Below are 21,545 nucleotides of genomic sequence, written 5' to 3'. Positions count from 1 at the left end.
TGCAGTCCATAAAGCTGTTTGTTTATTCTACCTGAAGCTCTGTGTGTGGTTTGAAGTGTGTCAGAGACTCCCTTTGGGATAACAAGCCTGGTACATATCAATTTCTTTGTTAAATTGTCAAACTCATATAAGCTTTCAGCGTCCAGAGGGCATAACTGGTCACTGCAAGATGGAGGTTCCTAGCGTTGCGTCTGGAATCGTTGGCTAGTGTCATTCGGTTGCAAGTAGCTGGGAGCAGCTTACATGCCAGAGGCTGTGCATGAACAGCCCAGGAGTGGGGGTTCTCACAGCAGAGCACGGTAAGGCTGGGTCACTGAGTCGAGGATTGGAGTGACCTAGCAGGTCACCGGTCCAGACAACACGAGAGGGGAACGTCACAAAGGGTCAGTTCATCACCTGGCTCCAGTGCTGGTGACACAGGCCATGAAAAACATGGGCCACCTATTCCATCCTGGACACTTACATCTGAGATGACATGAGTTACAGATCTCCGCTGGGTAGAGAGAGGTTGTGAAGGGATCTGAGGCCTGGAGCCATGTGAGAGGGACTCCCCCGCCCATGCTGGTGAGGAAGGACAGTGAACTGTGGAAGGGAGATGAAGGCAGGCAACAGTATACAGAATGTGACAGTTTTTGTGCAGAGCCACGGCACTGGTAGGATGTTGGCTCATAAAGAGCTGTATCGGTGGCCGTTCTAACCTCAGAATTCCTGCCTATAGAGTCCGTAAAGAGAAGGGGTATGGATTTTGTTTCCCATTTCACCTGGCTTGTCCCTGTCCCGTCTCTGCTTAAAGATCCGAGGGCCATGAAAAAAGCTGCAGAACTGTTCTGTAGTCACAGTCCTGGGCCTTCCTGAGCACTCTGGGTGCTGCGTGGTCCATGGGGGCTGCACCAGCTGTGGACAGGGGCTATTCAAGGGGCACGGACACCCCCTCTTCCCCCCCCGCCCTCAGCCAGGTGTTTCTGAATGAGTCGTGTCAGAGACATGATTAACACCAGAGCCCCAGGAGAAGCAATTCGTGTATTTCCCCCCACCCCCGTTGATTGCTCTCTGCCTACCAAAACAGGGCTCCTCCCAAACCTCTATTCCCAAACCAGAACCCCTGAATCCCCAGCTAGCCCACGCTCAGCCCCCCGCACTCCAGAGCCATCCGCTGCTGTTGATCATCCCCTGTTCTCCTCCAAACCAAACGGAATCAGTCTGTTCCATACCTTGCTGCAGCTTGGTGTGTGCAGCTCTGCACTGGGCCTGGAGCACAGGTGGTCCAGAGCATCTCAGGAGGGCAGGGGCTCAGGTGTCGCACAGGGGCCCTGCTGGGGAGATGGGGCAAAGGGATTCACGTTGCTCTGCTTGGCATGGGCCGAGGGGGGTTACCTGTAGAAAGGAGCATCCACTGGTGGGGGTGCCTATTCACTGATTGCCAGTGCTGCCTCCTTCCCAGCATGGTCGAGGACCCCCTCGCTCCCAGGCCTCCACATTCTAATAGTGGTGGGGCCAGGGCAGGCAAACAGGGCTGGGGGAGCTTCATGCACAACACCATCCCACCAGCATGGCCCCAGGCCAGGCAGGGGACCAAGATCCAAGGGAGGAGGTAGAGGTTGTACGCAGGTGAAACCGGGAAGCCTAGCAGTTTGTGGCATGCAGCAGCCATACCTGCCGAGCCTCCCCATCACACTCACTCTGCAAAGTAGTGAAAGCTTCTGGGGGGAGGAGACAAACCCTGCTCATGGTGCCCTCTTTGGCGGGATGACCTGGGCAGTTATCCATTCCACCCACCCCAAAGGCCAGCCCTGAAGATGAGATCCTAGAATGTGTCAGGTGAAATAGGGAGGTCTTAATATCCTTATATAATGCATAGATGAGACCTCCTCTGGCAAACTGTGTAAAAGTCTGGTCATTCCTGTTCCAAAAAAAAAAATAATTTAAACTGGAAGAGGTACAGAGAAGGGCTCCTAGTATGATCATGGCAATGGAGGGCCTGTCTTACATGTAGACTCAATGAGTTTGTCTGGTTTAGCCTAACACAACACAGGTTGAGCAGATATCGGATTGCTCTATAAATATATGGGGCAGAGGGGTAAACAACAGGGAGGGAGATGAACTCCTGAAACTAAAGGACAGTGTGGACAAAAGAAGAAATTGGGAGAAACTGGCCAGGACTAAACTCAGGCTGGAAAGGAGAAGAAGGTTTCTGACCATCTGAGGAGGAAAGCTCTGGAACAGCCACCCAACAGGAGTTCTGGGGGGAAAACAACCCAGCTGGTTTTTGAGACGTAGCTTGACAGGTCCATGCAATGGACGTTATCCCAGGGTCGCCTGCCATAGAAGGGGACTGGACTCATTGACCCAGGAGGTCCCTCCCAGTCCTATGTCCCTATGGGTCACATTCGCCCATTTTGCGTCACACCGGGAGCTCACGTGGAGTTGCTTGTACACTATGACCCTGCTCTGGGCCCTGGCCGATGGATTTGTCCCTCGGTAGATTCAGGAGAACACATGACTCAGCGTTATCATCTGGAAAAGGAATTGTTCTTGGGTTCCTGTGTAGCGATGTCACAGGAGTGTAATTCCCTGAGTTTCTGGTAATCTCAGCATGCTGAGCTGTCAGCTGCCCCCTCCCCAGGATTAGCCCCAGAGAGGAAGAATGGTTAAATGGATAAAGTGGTAGCCTGGGACTCAGAAGAACTGGCTTCCATTCCAGGTTCTTCCACTGACTTCTTCTGTGACCTTGATCAACTCACATTGTCCCTGTGTGCCTAAGTAATACTTGTTTTAATATGGCTCAATGTAAAGGTGTACATCTAGGAACAAAGGATGCAGGCCATTCTTTCTAGATTGGAGACCCAATCCCGGGGAAGCAATGACTCTGAAAAAGAATTGGGGGACCATAGTGGATAATCAGCTGAACAGGAGCTCCCAGTGTGAGGCTACGGCCAAAAAAGTGAGGGCAATTCAGGAGGTACAACCATGGGAATCTTGAATAGGAGAAGAGAGGTTATTTTCCCTCTGTATTTGAGACTGGTGCGACCACTGCTGGAATCCTGTGTCCAGTTCTGGTGCTAGAGTTCAAAAAGAAAGTTGATGAATTGGTTAGGGGTCAGAGAAGAGCCACAAGAATGATTAAAGGATAGGAGACATGCCTTATAGTGCTAGACTGAGGGAGCTCAATCTATGTAGCTTAATGTTAACGGGTGACTTGATCACAGACTGCAAGTACCTGCATGAGGAACAAACATTTAACCATGGGCTCTTTAGTCTAGCAGAGAAAGTTATAACTGGATGCAATGTCTGGAAGCTGAAGCTAGACACATTCAGACTCAAAAGAAGGTGCAATTTTTTTTAACAATCAGGGTAACTAACCATTGGAACAATTTACCGAGGGCCGTGGTAGGTTTTCCATCACTGACGATTGTTAAATCAAGGCAGGATGTAGTTCTAACAGCTCTGCTCTAGGTCTCATTTTGTTGCAGGTCTCTGCTCTGTGCTGTAAAGGCGGTCAGACTATGAGATAGCAGTGGTGCCATCTGGCCTTGCAATCTGCCCAGTGGTGTCAGTAGGAGTGCCCCATCACAAGCAGTGTTGTACTGATAAATAAGTTACAGATTGCCAGGTGCTTGGACGCTACAATAATTGGAGGTTGAGCTAAGTGCCTTAGAACGATTTCAGCTCTGTATGCCTCATAAGGGCGATTTTGGGCATTGGGTGGAGAACCTGAACTCTTCCCAACACCCGTTGGTGATGAAGCCTGTCATTAGCACACCCCCCTTTGATGAGCGAGTTATGGGCTCCTCCTGCCTCTTGGCAGTAAGAGGAGGAATCAGGACACGCTTTCAGAGAGTGAAAGATCTGGAGAGCATTGCCTGGCCTAACAGAGCCCTGCTGGGCTGCCCTTCAGTCTGATCCTGACCCTCCACCTATGCCAAGAGCAGTGTGAGCCCTTCTAGTGCTGGAGATAGACCTCACACGCTGCATCCAAATTTCCATCATCACCGAGTTTGGGGGTAGCTTAATCTAGGGAAGGGGGTTGTTTGGGTCCAATAGTGAGCTAGCAGCAGGCATTTGGAGCTGGGCTTGGGTCACACCCCTTTCTATTAATAAAGTGCATGGCCTTGCTTACCTGGCATGTGCATGTCTTATGCCTGAACACGAGGAGGACACACTCTGAGCTGTGCCTCAGGTGCTCACTGACTCTGTGAGCCAGTTACTTTTATAGCCGGTGGTCTGGGGCCTTATCATCTTCCTAAGAACCGGGAGATCTGTAGCCCAGGGCACAGGTCAACAGCATCTCTGCCATTCTTGGGCTGTGTGACCAGAAACATCCATTAACTAACCATCAGTGCCTTCATTTGTGGGTGCTCCGCTTGAGATACAGCCAGCAGCGTCCTCTTGGGATTTTATTGGGAGTCTCATACTATTTCCTCTCTTTCTGAAGGCCCCAACTGCTGGGATCAAGACACTGTCCGGGAATCTCAACATTCAACACAGTGGTATGATTATAACATAATTATGATACCTCTGATACAAGATATGTCTTATGAGGTGTCATTGGAAAGGTTATGGTTTCCTGAATATGATTATCCTATTTGTGTGCATGTATCACTTTTGTACCTGAAGTTATGAATATTGACTACATATCTATATTTCAAGTGTGCTTAATCTGTGTAACGCCCACTGTGAGGTGTTCAGTCACAGAGATCCCCTTGGGACTGCCACATGATGTGCGGAAATTACCTCTGAGACCGTTTTCCTTGTCAGCTTGGGACTCCAGAACCCTGTCTTGTTGTGCCTGAAACACTGGTCTCCTGCAGCACAGACCCAGAGTCTGGTCCACACCCCGAAAGCTACAGAGTTAACTGAAAACGGCTCAGTAGGTTACCTGTTTCCAACACCCAGACACCCAATTCCCAATGAGATCCAAACCCCAAATAAATCCATTGCTGGGATACCACTGAGAACAACCCTCCTGACAGAACAGGCACCCCTCCACTGCTGTCTTGTTGAGTTAGACACTCCAGTCAGCTCCAGCACAGACCAAGAGGCTGGGCCAAGCCTTTCTGCAGTTCACTGAAACTGAGATTCACTCAGTCCAGGGGCTTCTCACTTAAAAGGGACTTTCCCAACATCCAGCATACTGCCTTTCTGGGAGCCTGAACCTCAAATAAATCTGTTTTACTCTGTCTAAAGCTTATACAGGGTAAATTTATAAATTGTCCACTCTCTATAACACTGATAGAGAGATATGCCAGCTGTTTGTGCCCCCAGGTATTAATCGTTTATTCTGGGTTTATTAATGAACAAAAGTGATCTTATTAAGTATAAAAAGTAGGATTTAAGTGGTTTCAAGTAATAGCAGACAGAAAAATGTAGGTCACAAAGCAAAGTAAAACAAAACACGCAAGTCTAAGCCTAATACTTTAAGAAACTGATTACAGGTAATGTCTCACCCTCAAAGATATTCCAATAAGCTTCTTTCACAGACTAGACTCCTTCCTAGTCTGGGCCCAATCCTTACCCCTGATGCAGTTCTTGTTAATTCCAGCCAACATCTCAGGTGGTAAGCAGGATTTTTTTTCATGACTGGTAGCCCTTTTTCTACTGCTCCACCCCGTTTTATAGCTTTGGCACAAGGCGGGAATCTTTTGTCTGTGCTTGTCCCCACCCCCGCTGTATCAATGCAAAAGTACAAGGATTAAGATGGATTCCAGTATCATGTGACATGGTCACAAGTCACTGTAAGACCCCTAGTCTTCATTCTTCCTGGGTTGGCCCAGGAAGGCAGGAAGGCATGCAGGTAAATAAACCATTTACAACCAACTGTCCTACTCAATGGAAGCCATCAAGATTCTAAACCATCATTAATGGCCCACACTGTGCATAATTACAATAGGACCTCAGAGTTATACTTCATATTTCTAGATTTAGATACAAGAATGATACATGCATACAAATAGGAGGAATATATTCAGTAGGTTATTACATTTGTTATAATACTTCACAAGAGACCTTTTGCATAAAGCATATTCCAGTTACATCATATTCACATCCATAAGCATATTTCCATAAAACATATGGAGTGCAACGTCACACCCACAACAAGCGTTTCAGGTACAAAAATGAAGAAGGTAGATGGTGCTGATGCCTCATCAACAAAAATAATTGACCATGGAAGAGATTAGCCTTCCAGTGAACATTTCAGTGAGCCTATGAGTAATGGCTGCTATGACTTAGAAGGGCATGCATGGGCACGTAATCAGACCACATGACACGGAACTCCATTTTGATACCTGTATTTCTCCTCCAACTGGGCCAGGACCTTAGTTTAATAGAAAGCCTTCTTGCCATATGGAAAAACTTTAGAAGGTGATGAGTGACATCATCTCTTGGCCTCACTCGCCACACAACAGAACTCCTGGAAACAGCTGAGGAACAAAGACTGAACTGAGTGAAGCTGGTCCCAAGCTAAAGGATTTCTAGCCTCATATGTAAACTTGGTGAAAAATTGCTACTTCAAATTCTATCTAATTAATATATTAGGCTTAATTTGAAGTTTTGTTTATTTGCTAGTTAACCTGCTTTGATCTGTTCATATCACCTATAACCATGCAACACCTATCTTTCTGTAGTTAATAAATTTGTTTTATATTTTACCATAACCAGTGTGTTTTGGGTGAAGTGTCTGGGAAAATCTCAGCTCTGTAAACAAAGGCTGTTGCATATCTTTCCCACTTCAAGGAGAAAGCAACCTATATTAAAGAGTTTGCATTAACGCCTGTGCAGTGGAAGATGTTATAATTCTGGGTTTATACTCCAACAACTGTGCAAGGCTGGGGATCTGGGAAATCGGCTGTTGTCGCCTGTTTGTCCTTGAGTGGCTGAGGTAGTCACTCAGGTAGCTCAGCTGGTTGTGTGAATCCACCTGTTGTCATGCTGGGTGACAGAGCCTGGAGAGGCTGGCTGGGTCACCAGCAGAGCAGTGTGAGAGAGGCCAGCCCAGCTGATTGGGTAGGTGTCTCAGCGATTCGACGGCTCCCAAACTGCACCCTGTGGGTAACCCATCACAGAGGTTTTAGAACAAACTGATAAATTAAACAGTAAAAGTCACAAGGACAAGATGATATTCACCCAAGAGTTCTGAAGGAACTCATGTTGAAGAACATATAAACTGTGGTATATAACCTATCACTTAAATCATCCTCTGCACTAGAATACTTGCAAATAGCATATGTGATTCTGATTTTTTTAAAATGCTCCAGAGGTAATCCCAGAAACTACAGGCCAGTAATCCTAACTTCAGTACAAGGGAAATTGGTTGAAACTATAGTAAAGGACAGAATTATCAGACACATACGTGAACATGATTTGTTGGGGAAGAGTTAACATGGCTTTTGAAAAGGGAAATCAAACCTTACCAATCTATTAGAATAGAACTGGCATATACACCCTAGCAGATGTCCAGGGGCTGCTCAGTGTCGGAGACTTATGGGTGGCTTGTGCTGGCACCTAGGCCTGTGGTCCAGTAGTATGAGGGACAGAGGTTCATGGTTTGAGGTAGAGCTAAGTTGAAAAACAGAGAGTTTTTCCTTCTATGAAAAATTTTGAGCAAACTAAAATGTTTCCTTTTCATCTACTTTTTGGGGTGATTTTTCATAGAAAACGGATCGTGTTTCTCTGAAAGCTCAGCTGCCATGATGCTGCCCACCTGCAGATGCCTGGATCCCCAAGAGCAATTGGAGGCTTTTCATCTCCTCCTTCCTCATAACATTAATGAAGTTTTCACTGATGGAGTCTCTGGCTGCACTCTATATATGGAAGGTCAAAATCTCCTGACCAGTCTAGGCTGTGGTTTTGTGCCCTTCAGCTTCTCTAACTAGCTTCCCATCTCTGTGCAACCCCCTCCAACCATGTACAATACCCCTTCAGCAGATCCTGCAGGCAGTGGCTACTGTGACAGGCCTTGGCAGCACATCTCTGATGAACCTGTGCTAGCAGGGAGCTGGAGAGGGTCCTAGAGCATCTGTGGAGGCCAAGAGATTGTGGGGGCCTAGCTAGCAATGGATCACTGAGATCTGTGCCTAACTATGGGGATCCCTGGATCCTGGGTCCCACTTTTCATTCCTCAGAGAGAAGGGAAGGGACCTCCCCTCCTGGAACAATCCAAGGGAAATGTCTATTTATGGAGCCACATGGAATCTCCCTTCCCTGGCCTGAACCCTGGGTTTGTAATGCAGGAAAGGGGGCTGCTGGGGAGAAATCTGCTCCTATATTATTATTATTATTATTATTATTATTATTATTATTATTATTATTATTATTATTATTATTATTACTATTACTATTTTGGAACAATCACAGGTGTGACAGCATCATTGTTACCACTTGGTCGCCCTTGAGGAAGCCATGTGACTAATCAGAACCATATGAACAGTGACAACAAGCCCAGATTCCAGGAATAGATCCTGAAGCCGGGCATTTGCTGCAGTGTAGTTGGGCAGCATCACCACACATCCTCTGTGATTTGGCCTCCTGCACTTTGCGATTGGCAGTGACAGGGGTTAAATCCGGTGTACACTAAGCCGAGCAGCTGAGGTTCCCTGATGGTCAAGAGCCCCCAAGGGAATGTGCAAACATGCTTCATAAAGACAGATGCCTCCCTATCTGAACAGATACTGCCTGCTGCCCGTGTAACATCACCGATGACTCCTTGTCCTTTAGGGTGAAGATCTCTGGTGTCAGCAACTCCCCTTCTAGCAGGAACTGGGTACGTTGGCAGGTTTCACTGTCTTTAAAATGTGAAGTGAAGGGGAAAGGCTGGAAACTGTTTCCATTTGCAGATGTTCTGTGCAGTGGCCGAGGACTCAGCTGGGCTGTCAGGGTGACTCAGTGTCGGGGCTGGAGGGCAGGCAGCACTAGGTAGCTTGGGAACCCCTCCCCACATCTGTCCATGCTCCACAGTGGGGTGTTCAAGCTACACAGAAATCTGGCATTCAAAGCGAGCTTGGAGTGTTAAAACCCCAATGCCCCAAGTCAAGATTTTTCAAGGGGTCCCATTTCTAAAGTTGCTGTGTGCTCTGGGCCCTATCCGGGCAGGGGCTGAGTGAGAGGAGACACCACGGAATATCAGTGACTAGTTCACAAATTGCCTCAGGTTTATTTAATCCTGGAAATTTAATCAGCAAATGCATTTTCAATTATTTTATTCTCTGGCTTGATTATGAAGGCAGGAATTCAGAGCAGTGTTGATCTGTGGTAACAGGTCCGATAGGGAATATTTTTATTTCCTGACTGGCTGAGGGCTCTAAAATCTCCTGAAAGCTATAGCTCTCAGAGCTACTGGGCTACTGGCATCTCTGTCCGCTCTCTGATCTCTCAATGCCAGATGTCAGGCCTCATAGCCTGCCCTCTCTCGGGGTGGAATCCCACGATCCTTCCACCCTCAGACTGGGACCTGGGTTACACCACAATGCACGTCCACTGTGCTTTCCCAATAGGTGCCAGTGAGGGGCTTCGGCACCTGTCACTCTTCCCTCTAGGAGTCTGTGAGTAGTGGTGAGATGAGTGATCAGCAGCCTTCTTGAGCCAAAACACTGTTTAATTTGAACAGGAGAAATAAGGTGTAACATGGGAAAATAAGAGGGTTTTCAAAGAACAGTCTGTACACATCTCTGACCCACAAACCCACTCACTCTGATGGGGACTCAGGTGGATTGAGGGCCTTCAGACTTCCCTAGTGCTGTATGTGCCTGTCAGTCTGAAGAGCTTCTCAGCAATAGCTGTCCCACCTCTGAAAAGTCTCCTAGCCCTGGCAAAACAAGCTCTGTGATGTGGCTGCAGCCCAGAAATAGGCTCTTCCCAGCTTGTAGCTCCCGTGTTGTCTCTCAACTTCCCTGAAGTGCTCACTGAGAGATGGCTTTTCTTGAGCTGTTTCTTCTCTTCCTGCTTGTTTTCCAGCAGCATGCTGCTAAACTAACATGAGCTATACTGGTTTCAGCCATAGAGCCATAACATAAACATCCCAAAAGTTAACCCAATGTAGTTATACAGCTAACATCCTAACAACTGGGTTTAACACACACATTTGTTATGGCAACTCAGTATCATGTCTGTCCCAGTGCCGGTCCCAGGGGCTACGGATTTTATGAATACAGGACAGAGACAGTCAAAGAAAGAGAGTGAGAGAGAGAGCAATACACTACTTTCACATGTGAAATGAGGTTCCATTTCCATGAATACTCATGCTTTTGACTTTGAAATCGACTTCCTGCAAACCCTCATGGTGCCTGAATAATAGGTGCTGGGGTTACTATGTACTAGAGAGTGAGAGTTCAGGGAATGAATATTTCATACACTGATCCCAGTGGTTGTTACCACTCTGGGTACAGGCTACAGACTGACAGAACAGAACCTGAGGAGACCCAGACAGCTATTAACCCAGGGACAGGGGAGCTACTAGACTTTTGTTTGCTGACAAGAGACTGAATGAGGGCTGAGACACTGTGATCTTCTCAGGTTCTAAAGAAATCCACAAGAGAGATGCTGCATTTGAAAGAAGATCAGAGGGGAAAGAAAGGGTTGACATGTGCGTACTAAAGTACAGATGTGGAAACGTTATGCCCAAACTTTTCATTGTAATACAAACATTACAAACCAAACTTTCATGACATGTATATTGAAAGCCAGCAGCAGAGTTGCTGGAATGTCTACACGAAGGAGCAGTGGTCACTTTACTGCTTAATGACTTTTGCTTGCAAAAGTATATCAGAAGTACTCCACACACTGTTTGCAAAGGGTTTATGCTATGAAATTGTTTTCAGTGAATAGCTGTATGATTCTGCCTCTTCATAACAGACCAGAAGCTGTTTCTAACACTTACATTCACCTCTTACAGGAGCATTGCTCAAGTAATTTGCACACTGAACTGGATATTATTGGAAACCTAGTGTTTGCACTATTCACCCATTTCGGATGCTCTCCCCTCTAGCTGAAGTAACTCTATGTGTTAGCTTGTAATTTGCCAAATATCTACATACTCCTGCATGGGGAGAGGATGCAGGTCCTGTAACTAAGAAAAGAAGCCTGTAGGATGACCAGACTCTCTGGATTTAGTCAACATTGGCCAGGGAAACACTTCAGCTTCTCTTTGAGGGATCCTTGGTGGTCAGAGCATATCACCAGGAGCGTTCTGGTAAGGGAAAGTAAATAGAGTCCAGTTCTGATTGAATTTACACATGTAGATCTGGAGTGACTCAGTTGAAGTCAATATTATTGAATTAAGAAAATGGCAATAAGAATTTCTCTCTTATACCTCAAAGAGGCAATGGCATAGTTTGAACTCTCAGGAGTGGAGAAAATTATATATATAATGAGGCAATGAAACACATTTATAAATAACTTCAGTCCAGGACACATAGATACAAATACCGTTTTCAGCATGAACTGGCCACGTGTTTAGACTCATATCATGGTACAATGGGCCACAATAAGTCATGGAGGACCAGAAAAGGGGTCTGTGGGAAAGTCACAATTGCAAAGGCACACAGTGTTCAAGTAGGCTGTGGAACACCCAGCCACAAGATATCCAGGGGGCCAAAAGTCTAGCAGTATTCAAAGAGTGATCAGATGTTTATATGGCTAACCAGAAAATCCAATTACAGTAGTGAGAATTGTTGGAGATCTTATTCCTTCACTCTCCCATTTCCCTGGTCCTTCTCGCATGAACAGAGAGCAACAATACCTGAAGTCCAAAGGTGCAAACAATTCAATGTTTATTGGGGTGAACTTCCAGCAAGCTTAAATCCAAGTTCCTTTTTCCTTATTTTTGAATCCCAACTTACTTCCTGTTTGCCCCTAATTTATATAGTAATATTCTTAGCTCTACCTTAACCAATCATTCTACTGAAATTTACCTAACCAATCCTAACATATTGTAACATGATTAGCTAACCAATTATATCCCACCACCTTAATTAGTTTACACCCAGCAAAATTAATTATACAGCAGACGGAAACAATCACAGAACCAGACAGAGACCATGCCAATAAACAACAGCAAAGTGGGAACTCTAATGACAAAACAATACAGAAGTGAGGATTTCACAATGACATCTATAAAGACATAAGGGTTTCCCAGCTGTGTCTATTGATAAGTGAGTTCTTACCAAACAGAACTATCAAACTAAATTTCCTTTTACATCTTCTAGGCTCTTCCCTTTCTCTGGAGGTGATAGATCGGATCCCCTTCCTAACAGCCCCATACTGACTAGTTTGGGATGTGAGGATGTGACCGTACTCTTCCCAGCCTATGGCTGCCTCTGCTGCTTAGCCAAAGGCCTTGGCCTCAGACTGTCATGGAGAGAGAAGGCCCTTACACAGGTTCTTTCTTGTGTACCTCTATTACTAGCTAAATGATAAATATATTTTATCATTAAAATATATGAATATCTGTATCCTAACAAGGATTGTTTTAAAAAGTCTTGGAAGGGCTCCTTCCTGATTTACACCACAAAATCTAACTAGTGGGTGTCAGGGGGAAGCTTTCCCTGGAAGCAGTTTATCTCATAACTGCCTATTTCAGGGTTTCTTCCACCTTCCTCTCCAGCATTTGCAACTTGCCACTGGATACTGGGCTGGATGGACTACAGGTCTTATCCAGTCTGGCAGTGCCGGTGGTGTAAATCTAAGACTTTGGTTTTGCTGATCTTCCTTGAGCTCCTGGGAGTCTCTAGACTTGCACTGAGAACAGAGTGATGTCTCGCTTAATATCATGTAGTTTCCTGTTCCTTTTCTTTTCAGGAAGTAGAGCTCAAAACTCCTTGGACCAGCCCAGTACATTATGTCAGCTGTCAATGACACCAAATTCAAATCTGCAGTGTTCCTTCTCATTGGGTTACCTGGGCAGGAAGACATGCATCTCTGGATCTCTTTCCCCTTCTGCTTAGTGTATATCATTTCCATTGTAGGAAATTCAGTCATTCTGTTTATTATAAAAACAGATCCAAGCCTCCATGAGCCCATGTACATTTTCCTTTCCATGTTGGCTGTCACAGACCTTGGCTTATCGATATCCACCATACCGACGATACTGGGGATATTATTATTTAACTCCAGGGAGATCAGCCTTGATGCCTGTTTTGCCCAGCTGTTCTTCATCCACTCGCTTTCATACATTGAATCCTCTGTGCTCTTGTTGATGGCCTTTGACCGCTTCATCGCGATCTGTAACCCACTGAGATATGCTTCCATCTTAACCCCACTGAGAATAGCCAGGATGGGACTTTTCTTTGTGCTAAGATCGGTGGCCCTTAACATCCCACTTCCCTTTCTCCTGAAACGGTTCCGGTACTGTCGAGCCAATGTCCTCTCCCATTCCTACTGCCTGCACCAGGAGGTCATGAAGCTGGCTTGTTCCGATATCACAGTCAACAGCATCTATGGCTTGTCTATTAAACTCTTGTCGGAGGGGCTGGACTCGCTGCTCATCTTTCTCTCTTATGTGATGATCCTCAAAACTGTGCTGAGTGTCGCATCTCACATGGAGTGCCTCAGGGCCCTGAACACCTGCGTCTCCCATCTCTGCGCCGTCCTGCTCTTCTACATACCAGAGATCGGCTTGTCTGTGATACACAGATTTGGGAACAGCTCTCCTCCCTTCCTTCAGATTCTCCTGGGCTATGTCTACCTGCTGGTCCCACCCCTGATGAACCCAATCGTGTACAGCTTGAAAAGCAAACACCTCCGTGCACGTATAATGAGGGTGTTCATCAAGTGAAGGGTCAATTCATCCCCTGACTTCAGTGCTGGTGATATAGGCCATGAAAAGCCTGGGCCACCTATTCCATCCTGAACACTTACATCCGAGATGACATGAGCTGCTGATCTCCACTCTGTAGAGAGACGTTCCAAAAAGGTCTTTTGTTTGTGGAGAGCCAGGGGACTGGCGTTGGCCCATAATGAGCCGTATCTATGGCTGCTCCAACCTCAGAATTCCTGTTGATACAATCCGTAAAGAGAAGGGACGTGGAGGTTGTTTCCCATTACCCCTGGCCTGTCCCTGTCCCGTCTCTGGTTAAACACCCAGGAGCCATGAAGAAAGCTGGGAAGGTTGTTCTGTAGTCGCAGACCTGGCCCTTCCTGAGCGCTCCGGGTGCTACGTGATCCATGAGGGCTGCACCATCTGTGGACAGGGGCCATTCAAGGGGCACAGACATCTGCCCTTCCCCCATAGCCTCAGCCACGTGCTTGTGACTGAGTCGTGACAGAGACGTGATTAACACAGGAGCCCCAGGAGAAGCCATTTGCGCACCCTCCCACCTCCATTGTTGGCCCCCTGCCTACCAGAACAGGGCTGATCCCAAACTTCTATTCCCAAGCCAGAACCCCTGAGTCCCCAGCCAGACCACTCTCGCCCCCCTCCACAGACACACACATGCCAGAGCCACCCCCTGCTGTTGATTTGTTCCATTCTCCTCCAAACCAACCTGAATCAGGCTGAGCCACACCTGGCTGCAGCTTGCCGTGTGCAGCTCCCCAGTTGGCCTGGAGCACGGGTGGTCCAGAGCATCTCAGGAAGGCAGAGGGCTCAAATCTCCCGTAGGGGCCCTGGTGGGGGGATGGGGCAAAGGAACTCCAGTTGTACCGCAGGGCCCGGGTCAAGGGGGTTAATGGTAGCAAGGAGCACTCACTAGTTGGGGTGCCCATCATCTGGCTGCCAGTGTCGCCTCCTGTCCAGCATGGTCCAGGATCCCCACACCTCTGGGCCTCCGCATTCGAATAGTGGGAGGGCCAGGGCAGGCGAGCTGTGTCCACATCACCCTCCCACCAGCACTGCCCCAGGCCAGGCAGGGGACCAAGAGCCCAGGGGGGAGGCAGGGGTTTCACGCGGCTGCAACCAGGGAGCCCAGCTGTACGTGGCATACAGCAGCCAAAAACCCCTGACCTGGGCTTGCCAAGCCTCCTCCCCCCACCCTCCAGCACTTGCTCTGCGAAGTGGTAAGAGCTTCTGGGGGGTGGAGGTGGGGCCACAGAGGAGTTGCAGCACCTGGGGGCTCCTCTCCACACCAGTCCCTGGCAGGAGCCCTCAGCTGGCCTGCTGATGGAGAGGAGCAATTGGGCGTGGGAGGGAGGGGGCAGGGAGAATCCCTGGGCCAGCTGGCCAAGAGGAGCGGGGCAGGAGGGGCGGGGTGGGGAGTGGAACCAGTAGCATGGCCGCTTGGCCACAGCATGCAAGTGGAGTGCCAGGCCGGGCCAGCAGGCCAGGGCCCCTTTTGAGCATGGAGACAGAGTCATGGCACCACCGGCACCACTATTAACCCATTACCGAGACAAACTCTGCTCCTTGCGCCCTCTTTGGCAGGCCGCCATGGGCAGCCGCCAATACCTCCCAACCCAAAGGCTGGTCCTGAAGACGAGGTCCTAGAATGTGTCAAGTGAGATAGGGAAGTGTTAATATCCTTATACAACACACTGATGAGACCTCCTCAGGCAAACTATGTAAAATTCTGGTCACTTCTATTCCAGAAAGATTAATTTAAACTGGAAGAGATGCAGAGAAGGTCTCTTAGGATGGTCAGGACAATGGAGAGCCTGTCTTAGGTGGAGACATAATGAGCGTGATTGGTTTAGCCTAGCACAACACAGGTTGAGCAGGAATTGGATTGCCCTATAAATACATCAGGGGGGAAGGGGTAAGCACCAGGGCAGGACACAAATTCCTGAAACTAAAGGACAGTGTGGACAAAAGAAGAAATTGGGAGAAACTGGCCAGGACTAAACTCAGGCTGGAAAGGAGAAGAAGGTTTCTGACCATCTGAGGAGGAAAGCTCTGGAACAGCCACCCAACAGGAGTTCTGGGGGGAAAACAACCCAGCTGGTTTTTGAGACGTAGCTTGACAGGTCCATGCAATGGATGTTATCCCGGGGTTGCCTGCCATAGAAGGGGACTGGACTCATTGACCCAGGAGGTCCCTTCCAGTCCTATGTCCCTGTGGGTCACATTCGCCCATTTTGCGTCACACCGGGAGCTTGTGCACTATGACCCTGCTCTGGGCCCTTGCCGATGGATTTGTCCCTCAGTAGATTCAGGAGAATACATGACTCAGCGTTATCATCTGGAAAAGGAATTGTTCTTGGGTTCCTGTGTAGCGATGTTACAGGAGTGTAGTTCCCTGAGTTTCTGGTAATCTCAGCATGCTGAGCCACCAGCTGTCCCATCCACAGGACTAGCCCTAGAGAGGAAGGAGGGTTCAGTGGTTAATGTGCTAGCCTGGGACTCAGAAGAACTAGCTTACATTCCAGGTTCTTCCACTGACTTCTTCTGTGACCTTGGGCAACTCACTTAGTCCCTGTGTCCCTAAGCAATATGTGTTTTAAAACAGCTCAATGTAAAGGTGTACATTTAGGAACAAGGTATGCAGGCCACCCTTACCAGATGGGGCACCCAATATCAGGGAAGCAGTGTGTGATGCACCCCATTATGTTTTATGGAAATATGCATATGAATGTAAATATGACATAACTGGGATGTGTTTTATGCTACATATGCCATGTACCATATCTCTGCAAAGGTTATGATTGACTTAATATATTCATCCCATTTGTATACATGTATCATTTTTGTATTAGAAGTTATGAATATTGGCTGTGTACTTCTTTGAGTTTAAGTAGCCTTAGTAAAGCATTTGGTCAGCTTCTTGAGAAAGGAATGTGCAAATTAAGTGCCCAGTCAAGAAACACTTAACTGACAATGGATCTTGGAAGACTGCAATCCACATAAGAAGTCTTCCTGGAGACATTCAAGATAGCATGTAGGCAATGGCTGCTTCCTGTAAAAACTGAATCATGCACAGCCATGTGACTTGCCCATGTGGCAACAAAACTCCATCTTGGAGCTGGATTTTGCATAGGAGAGAGGAGCAAGTCTTCACCTACAAGAGAAAGTCTATTTAAGCCTCTGGGACACCCCTCTATTTTGTCTTCAGCTGGCTCAAGGGATAGCCTCTCCACCCCGAAAGGATGCCTGAAAGAAACTGGAACAAAGGACAATATTCAAGGGGGTGTGAGTGTTAGGTTTAGACTTGTGTGTTTTGTTTTATTTTGTTTGATAATTCACTTTGTTCTGTCTTTTATTACTTGGAACTACTTAAATCCTACTTTTTGCAGTTAATAAAATCACTTTTTACTTATTTCAGAGTAACAGCCGTGTTAGTCTGTATTTGCAAAAAGAAAAGGAGTACTTGTGGCACCTTAGATAAATTGGTTAGTCTCTAAGGTGCCACAAGTACTCCTTTACTTTTTACTTATTAATTAATCCAGAGTATGTATTAATACCGGGGGAGGGGCAAACAGCTATGCATCTCTTTCAGTATTATAGAGGGCAAACAAATTATGAGTTTACCCTGTTTAACCTTTATACAGGGTAAAATGGATTTATTTGGGTTTTGGACCCCATTGGGAGCTGCGCATCTGAGTGTTAGAGACACTTCTTAAGCTGTTTTCAGTTAAGCCTGCAGTTTTTGGTGGATGTGGTTCAGACCTGGGTCTGGCTTTGTACCAGGCTAGCATATCTGACTCAAACTGGCAAGGTTCTGGAGTCCCAAGCTGGCAGGGAAAATGGGTTACAAGTAGTCTCAGCACATCACTTGGCAGTTCCCAAAAGGTTTTCTGTGATCCACCCCATCACACAGTGACTCTGAAAAAGAATTGGGGGACCAGAGTGGATAATCAGCTGAACAGGAGCTCAAAGGATTAGAAAACCTGCCGTATTGTAATAGATACTGAAGGAGCAAAATCTATGTAGGTTAATGAAGAAAAGGTTAAGGGGTGACTTGATCACAGACTGTAAGTACCTGCATGAGGAACAAACATTTAACCATGGGCTCTTCAGTCTAGCAGAGAAAGTTATAACAGGATGTAATGGCTGGAAGCTGAAGCTAGACACACTGAGGCTGAAACTAAGGTGCAATTTTTTTAACAATGAGGAAATTAACCATTGGAACAATTTACCAAGGGCCGTGGTCGATTCTCCATCACTGACAATTGTTAAATCAAGGCAGGATGTTATTCTAACAGCTCTCTTATAGGAGTTATTGTGGGGCAGGTCTCTGGCCTGTGCTAGGCGGGCGTTCAGACTCGGTGATCACGATGGTGCCTTCTGGCCTTGGGATCTTCCCCGTGGTATTAACAGCACCGCCCTACCACATGGGGTGTGGTGCTGATAAACATGTTACAGATTGCGAGGCTCTTGGATGCTACAATAGCTCTTGGAGTCAGAGCTAAGTGCCTTAGGGTATATCTACACTACGAAATTAGGTTGAATGTATATAAGTCGGTTTTGTAGAAAGCATTTTTACACAGTTGATTGTGTGTGTCCCCACACAAATGCTCTAAGTGCATGTAGTCGGCGGGGTGTGTCCACAGTACCGAGGCAACCGTCGACTTTCGGAGCGTTGCACTGTGGGTAGCTCTCCCAGAGTTCCCGCAGTCTCTGCCGCCATTTTGAATTCTGGGTGGAAATCCCAGTGCCTGATGGGACTAAAACATTGTTGCGGGTGGTTCTGGATACATATCGTCAGGCCCCTGTTCCCTCCCTCCCTCCGTGAAAGCAAGGGCAGACAATCGTTTTGCGCCTTTTTTCTTGAGTTACCTGTGCAGACGCCATACCACGGCAAGCATGGAGCCCGCTCAGCTCACCATCACCATATGTCTCCTGGGTGCTGGCAGACATGGTACTGCATTGCTACACAGCAGCAGCTTATTGCCTTTTGGCAGCAGACAGTGCAGTATGACTGGTAGCCGTCGTCGACGTAGTCCTGGGTGCTCTTTTAACCAGGCGCCTGGGCAAACATGGGAGTGACTCAGCCAGGTCATTTCCCTTATTTCATCTCATGGCGATTGAGTCCGACCAGCAGTGCACTGTCTTTTAATCTGCAGCTAGCAGAAGACGATGGCTAGTCCTCATACTGCACTGTCTTCTGCCGAGCACCCAGGAGATGACGATGGCTAGCGGTCGTACTGCACAGTCTGCTGCCAGCAAGATGTATAAAGATAGATGAAGTGGCTCAAAACAAAAAACAGACCAGATTTGTTTTGTATTCATTTTCTCCTCCCTCCCTCCCTCTGTGAAATCAACAGCCTGCTAAACGCAGTTTTGAGTTCTATCCTTGAGGTTTTGAGTTCTATCCTTGAGGGGGCCATTCAGTTTCTCGCAAAGCCACCCCCTTTGTAGATTTTAATTCCCTGTAAGCCAACCCTGTAAGCCATGTCGTCAGTTGCCCCTCCCGCCATCAGGGCAACGGCAGACAATCGTTACGCGCCTTTTTTCTGTGCAGACGCCATACCACGGCAAGCATGGAGATCACTCAGATCACTTTGGCAATTAGGAGCACATTAAACACAACACGCATTATCCAGCAATATATGTAGCACCAGACCTGGCAAAGTGAAACCGGGGCAGTAGGTGACGTCAGTGCGGTGATGAGAGTGATGAGGACATGGACACAGATTTCTCTGAAAGCGTGGGCCCTGGAAATGTGGGCATCATGGTGCTAATGCATGGTTCAATCTGATGAGGTTCAATAAGGATAAGTGCAGGGTCCTGCATTTAGGATGGAAGAATCCAGTGCACCGCTACAGACTAGGGACCGAATGGCTAGGCAGCAGTTCTGCGGAAAAGGACCTCGGGGTGACAGTGGACGAGAAGCTGGATATGAGTCAGCAGTGTGCCCTTGTTGCCAAGAAGGCCAATGGCATTTTGGGATGTATAAGTAGGGGCATAGCGAGCAGATCGAGGGACGTGATCGTCCCCCTCTATTCGACATTGGTGAGGCCTCATCTGGAGTACTGTGTCCAGTTTTGGGCCCCACGCTACAAGAAGGATGTGGATAAATTGGAGAGAGTCCAGCGAAGGGCAACAAAAATGATTAGGGGTCTAGAACACATGACTTATGAGGAGAGGCTGAGGGAGCTGGGATTGTTTAGCCTGCAGAAGAGAAGAATGAGGGGGGATTTGATAGCTGCTTTCAACTACCTGAAAGGGGGTTCCAAAGAGGATGGCTCTAGACTGTTCTCAATGGTAGCAGATGACAGAACGAGGAGTAATGGTCTCAAGTTGCAGTGGGGGAGGTTTAGATTGGATATTAGGAAAAACTTTTTCACTAAGAGGGTGGTGAAACACTGGAATGCGTTACCTAGGGAGGTGGTAGAATCTCCTTCCTTAGAGGTTTTTAAGGTCAGGCTTGACAAAGCCCTGGCTGGGATGATTTAACTGGGAATTGGTCCTGCTTTGAGCAGGGGGTTGGACTAGATGACCTTCTGGGGTCCCTTCCAACCCTGATATTCTATGATTCTATGATTAATGGGGCAGGCTCATGCGGTGGAACGCCAATTCTGGGCCCAGGAAACAAGCACAGGCTGGTGGGACCGCATAGTGTTGCAGGTCTGGGACGATCCCCAGTGGCTGCGAAACTTCGCATGCGTAAGGGCACTTTCATGGAACTTTTTGACTTGCTTTCCCCTGCCCTGAGGCGCAAGAATACCAAGATGAGAGCAGCCCTCACAGTGGAGAAGCGAGTGGCAAGAGCCCTGTGGAAGCTTGCAATGCCAGACAGCTACCGGTCTGTCAGGAATCAATTTGGAGTGGGCAAATCTACTGTGGGGCTGCTGTGATGCAAGTAGCCAACGCAATCAAAGATCTGCTGATATCAAGGGTAGTGACCCTGGGAAATGTGCAGGTCATAGTGGATGGCTTTGCTGCAATGGGATTCCCTAACTGTGGTGGGGCCATGGACAGAACCCATATCCCTATCTTGGCACCGGAGCACCAAGCCGGCGAGTACATAAACCACAAAGGGTACTTTTCAGTGGTGCTGCAAGCTCTGGTGGATCACAAGGGATGTTTCACCAACATAAACGTGGGATGGCCGGGAAAGGTACATGACACTCTCATCTTCAGGAACTCTGGTCTGTTTCAAAAGCTTCAGGAAGGGACTTTCTTCCCAGACCAGAAAATAACTGTTCGGGATGTTGAAATGCTTATAGTTATCCTTTGGGACCCAGCCTACCCCTTAATGCCATGGCTCATGAAGCCGTACACAGGCAGCCTGGACAGTAGTCAGGAGCTGTTCAACAACAGGCTGAGCAAGTGCAGAATGGTGGTAGAATGTGCATTTGGACGTTTAAAGGCACGCTGGCGCAGTTTACTGCCTCGGTTAGACCTCAGTGAAACCAATATTCCCACTGTTATTACTGCTTGCTGTGCGCTCCACAATATCTGTGAGAGTAAGGGGGAGAGGTTTATGGCAGGGTGGGAGGTTGAGGCAAATCACCTGGCAGCTGGTTTCGCACAGCCAGACACCAGGGCAGTTAGAAGAGCACAGGAGGGCACGGTGCGCATCAGAGAAGCTTTGAAAACCAGTTTCATGACTGGCTAAGCTACGGTGTAAAAGTTCTGTTTGTTTCTCCTTGATGAAAACCCCCGCCCCTTGGTTCACTCTACTTCCCTGTAAGCTAGCCACCCTCCCCACCTCCCTTTGATCACCTCTTGCAGAGGCAAT

General features: G+C 47.6%; 1 protein-coding gene across 1 annotated transcript in view; it reads left to right on the top strand.

The window, feature by feature from the left end:
* The window catches only part of LOC311513777 (olfactory receptor 51G2-like), a gene marked incomplete at both ends in the record, with an annotated part of 30,874 nt that extends 17,109 nt beyond the window's left edge, over window positions 1-13,765 (top strand). The window contains one exon of the mRNA XM_084615870.1: window positions 12,896-13,765. Coding sequence (XP_084471996.1) covers window positions 12,896-13,765 — 870 coding nt within the window. The remainder of the gene's footprint in view (window positions 1-12,895) is intronic.
* Window positions 13,766-21,545: the final 7,780 nt, after the last annotated feature.

Source organism: Lepidochelys olivacea (genome assembly GCF_965140295.1).
Source record: "Lepidochelys olivacea isolate rLepOli2 genome assembly, chromosome: 1".
In the NCBI taxonomy this organism is placed as follows: Eukaryota; Metazoa; Chordata; order Testudines; family Cheloniidae; genus Lepidochelys; species Lepidochelys olivacea.
Note: the sequence above shows the minus strand (reverse complement) of the source record. Positions and strands in the feature narration are given on the sequence as shown.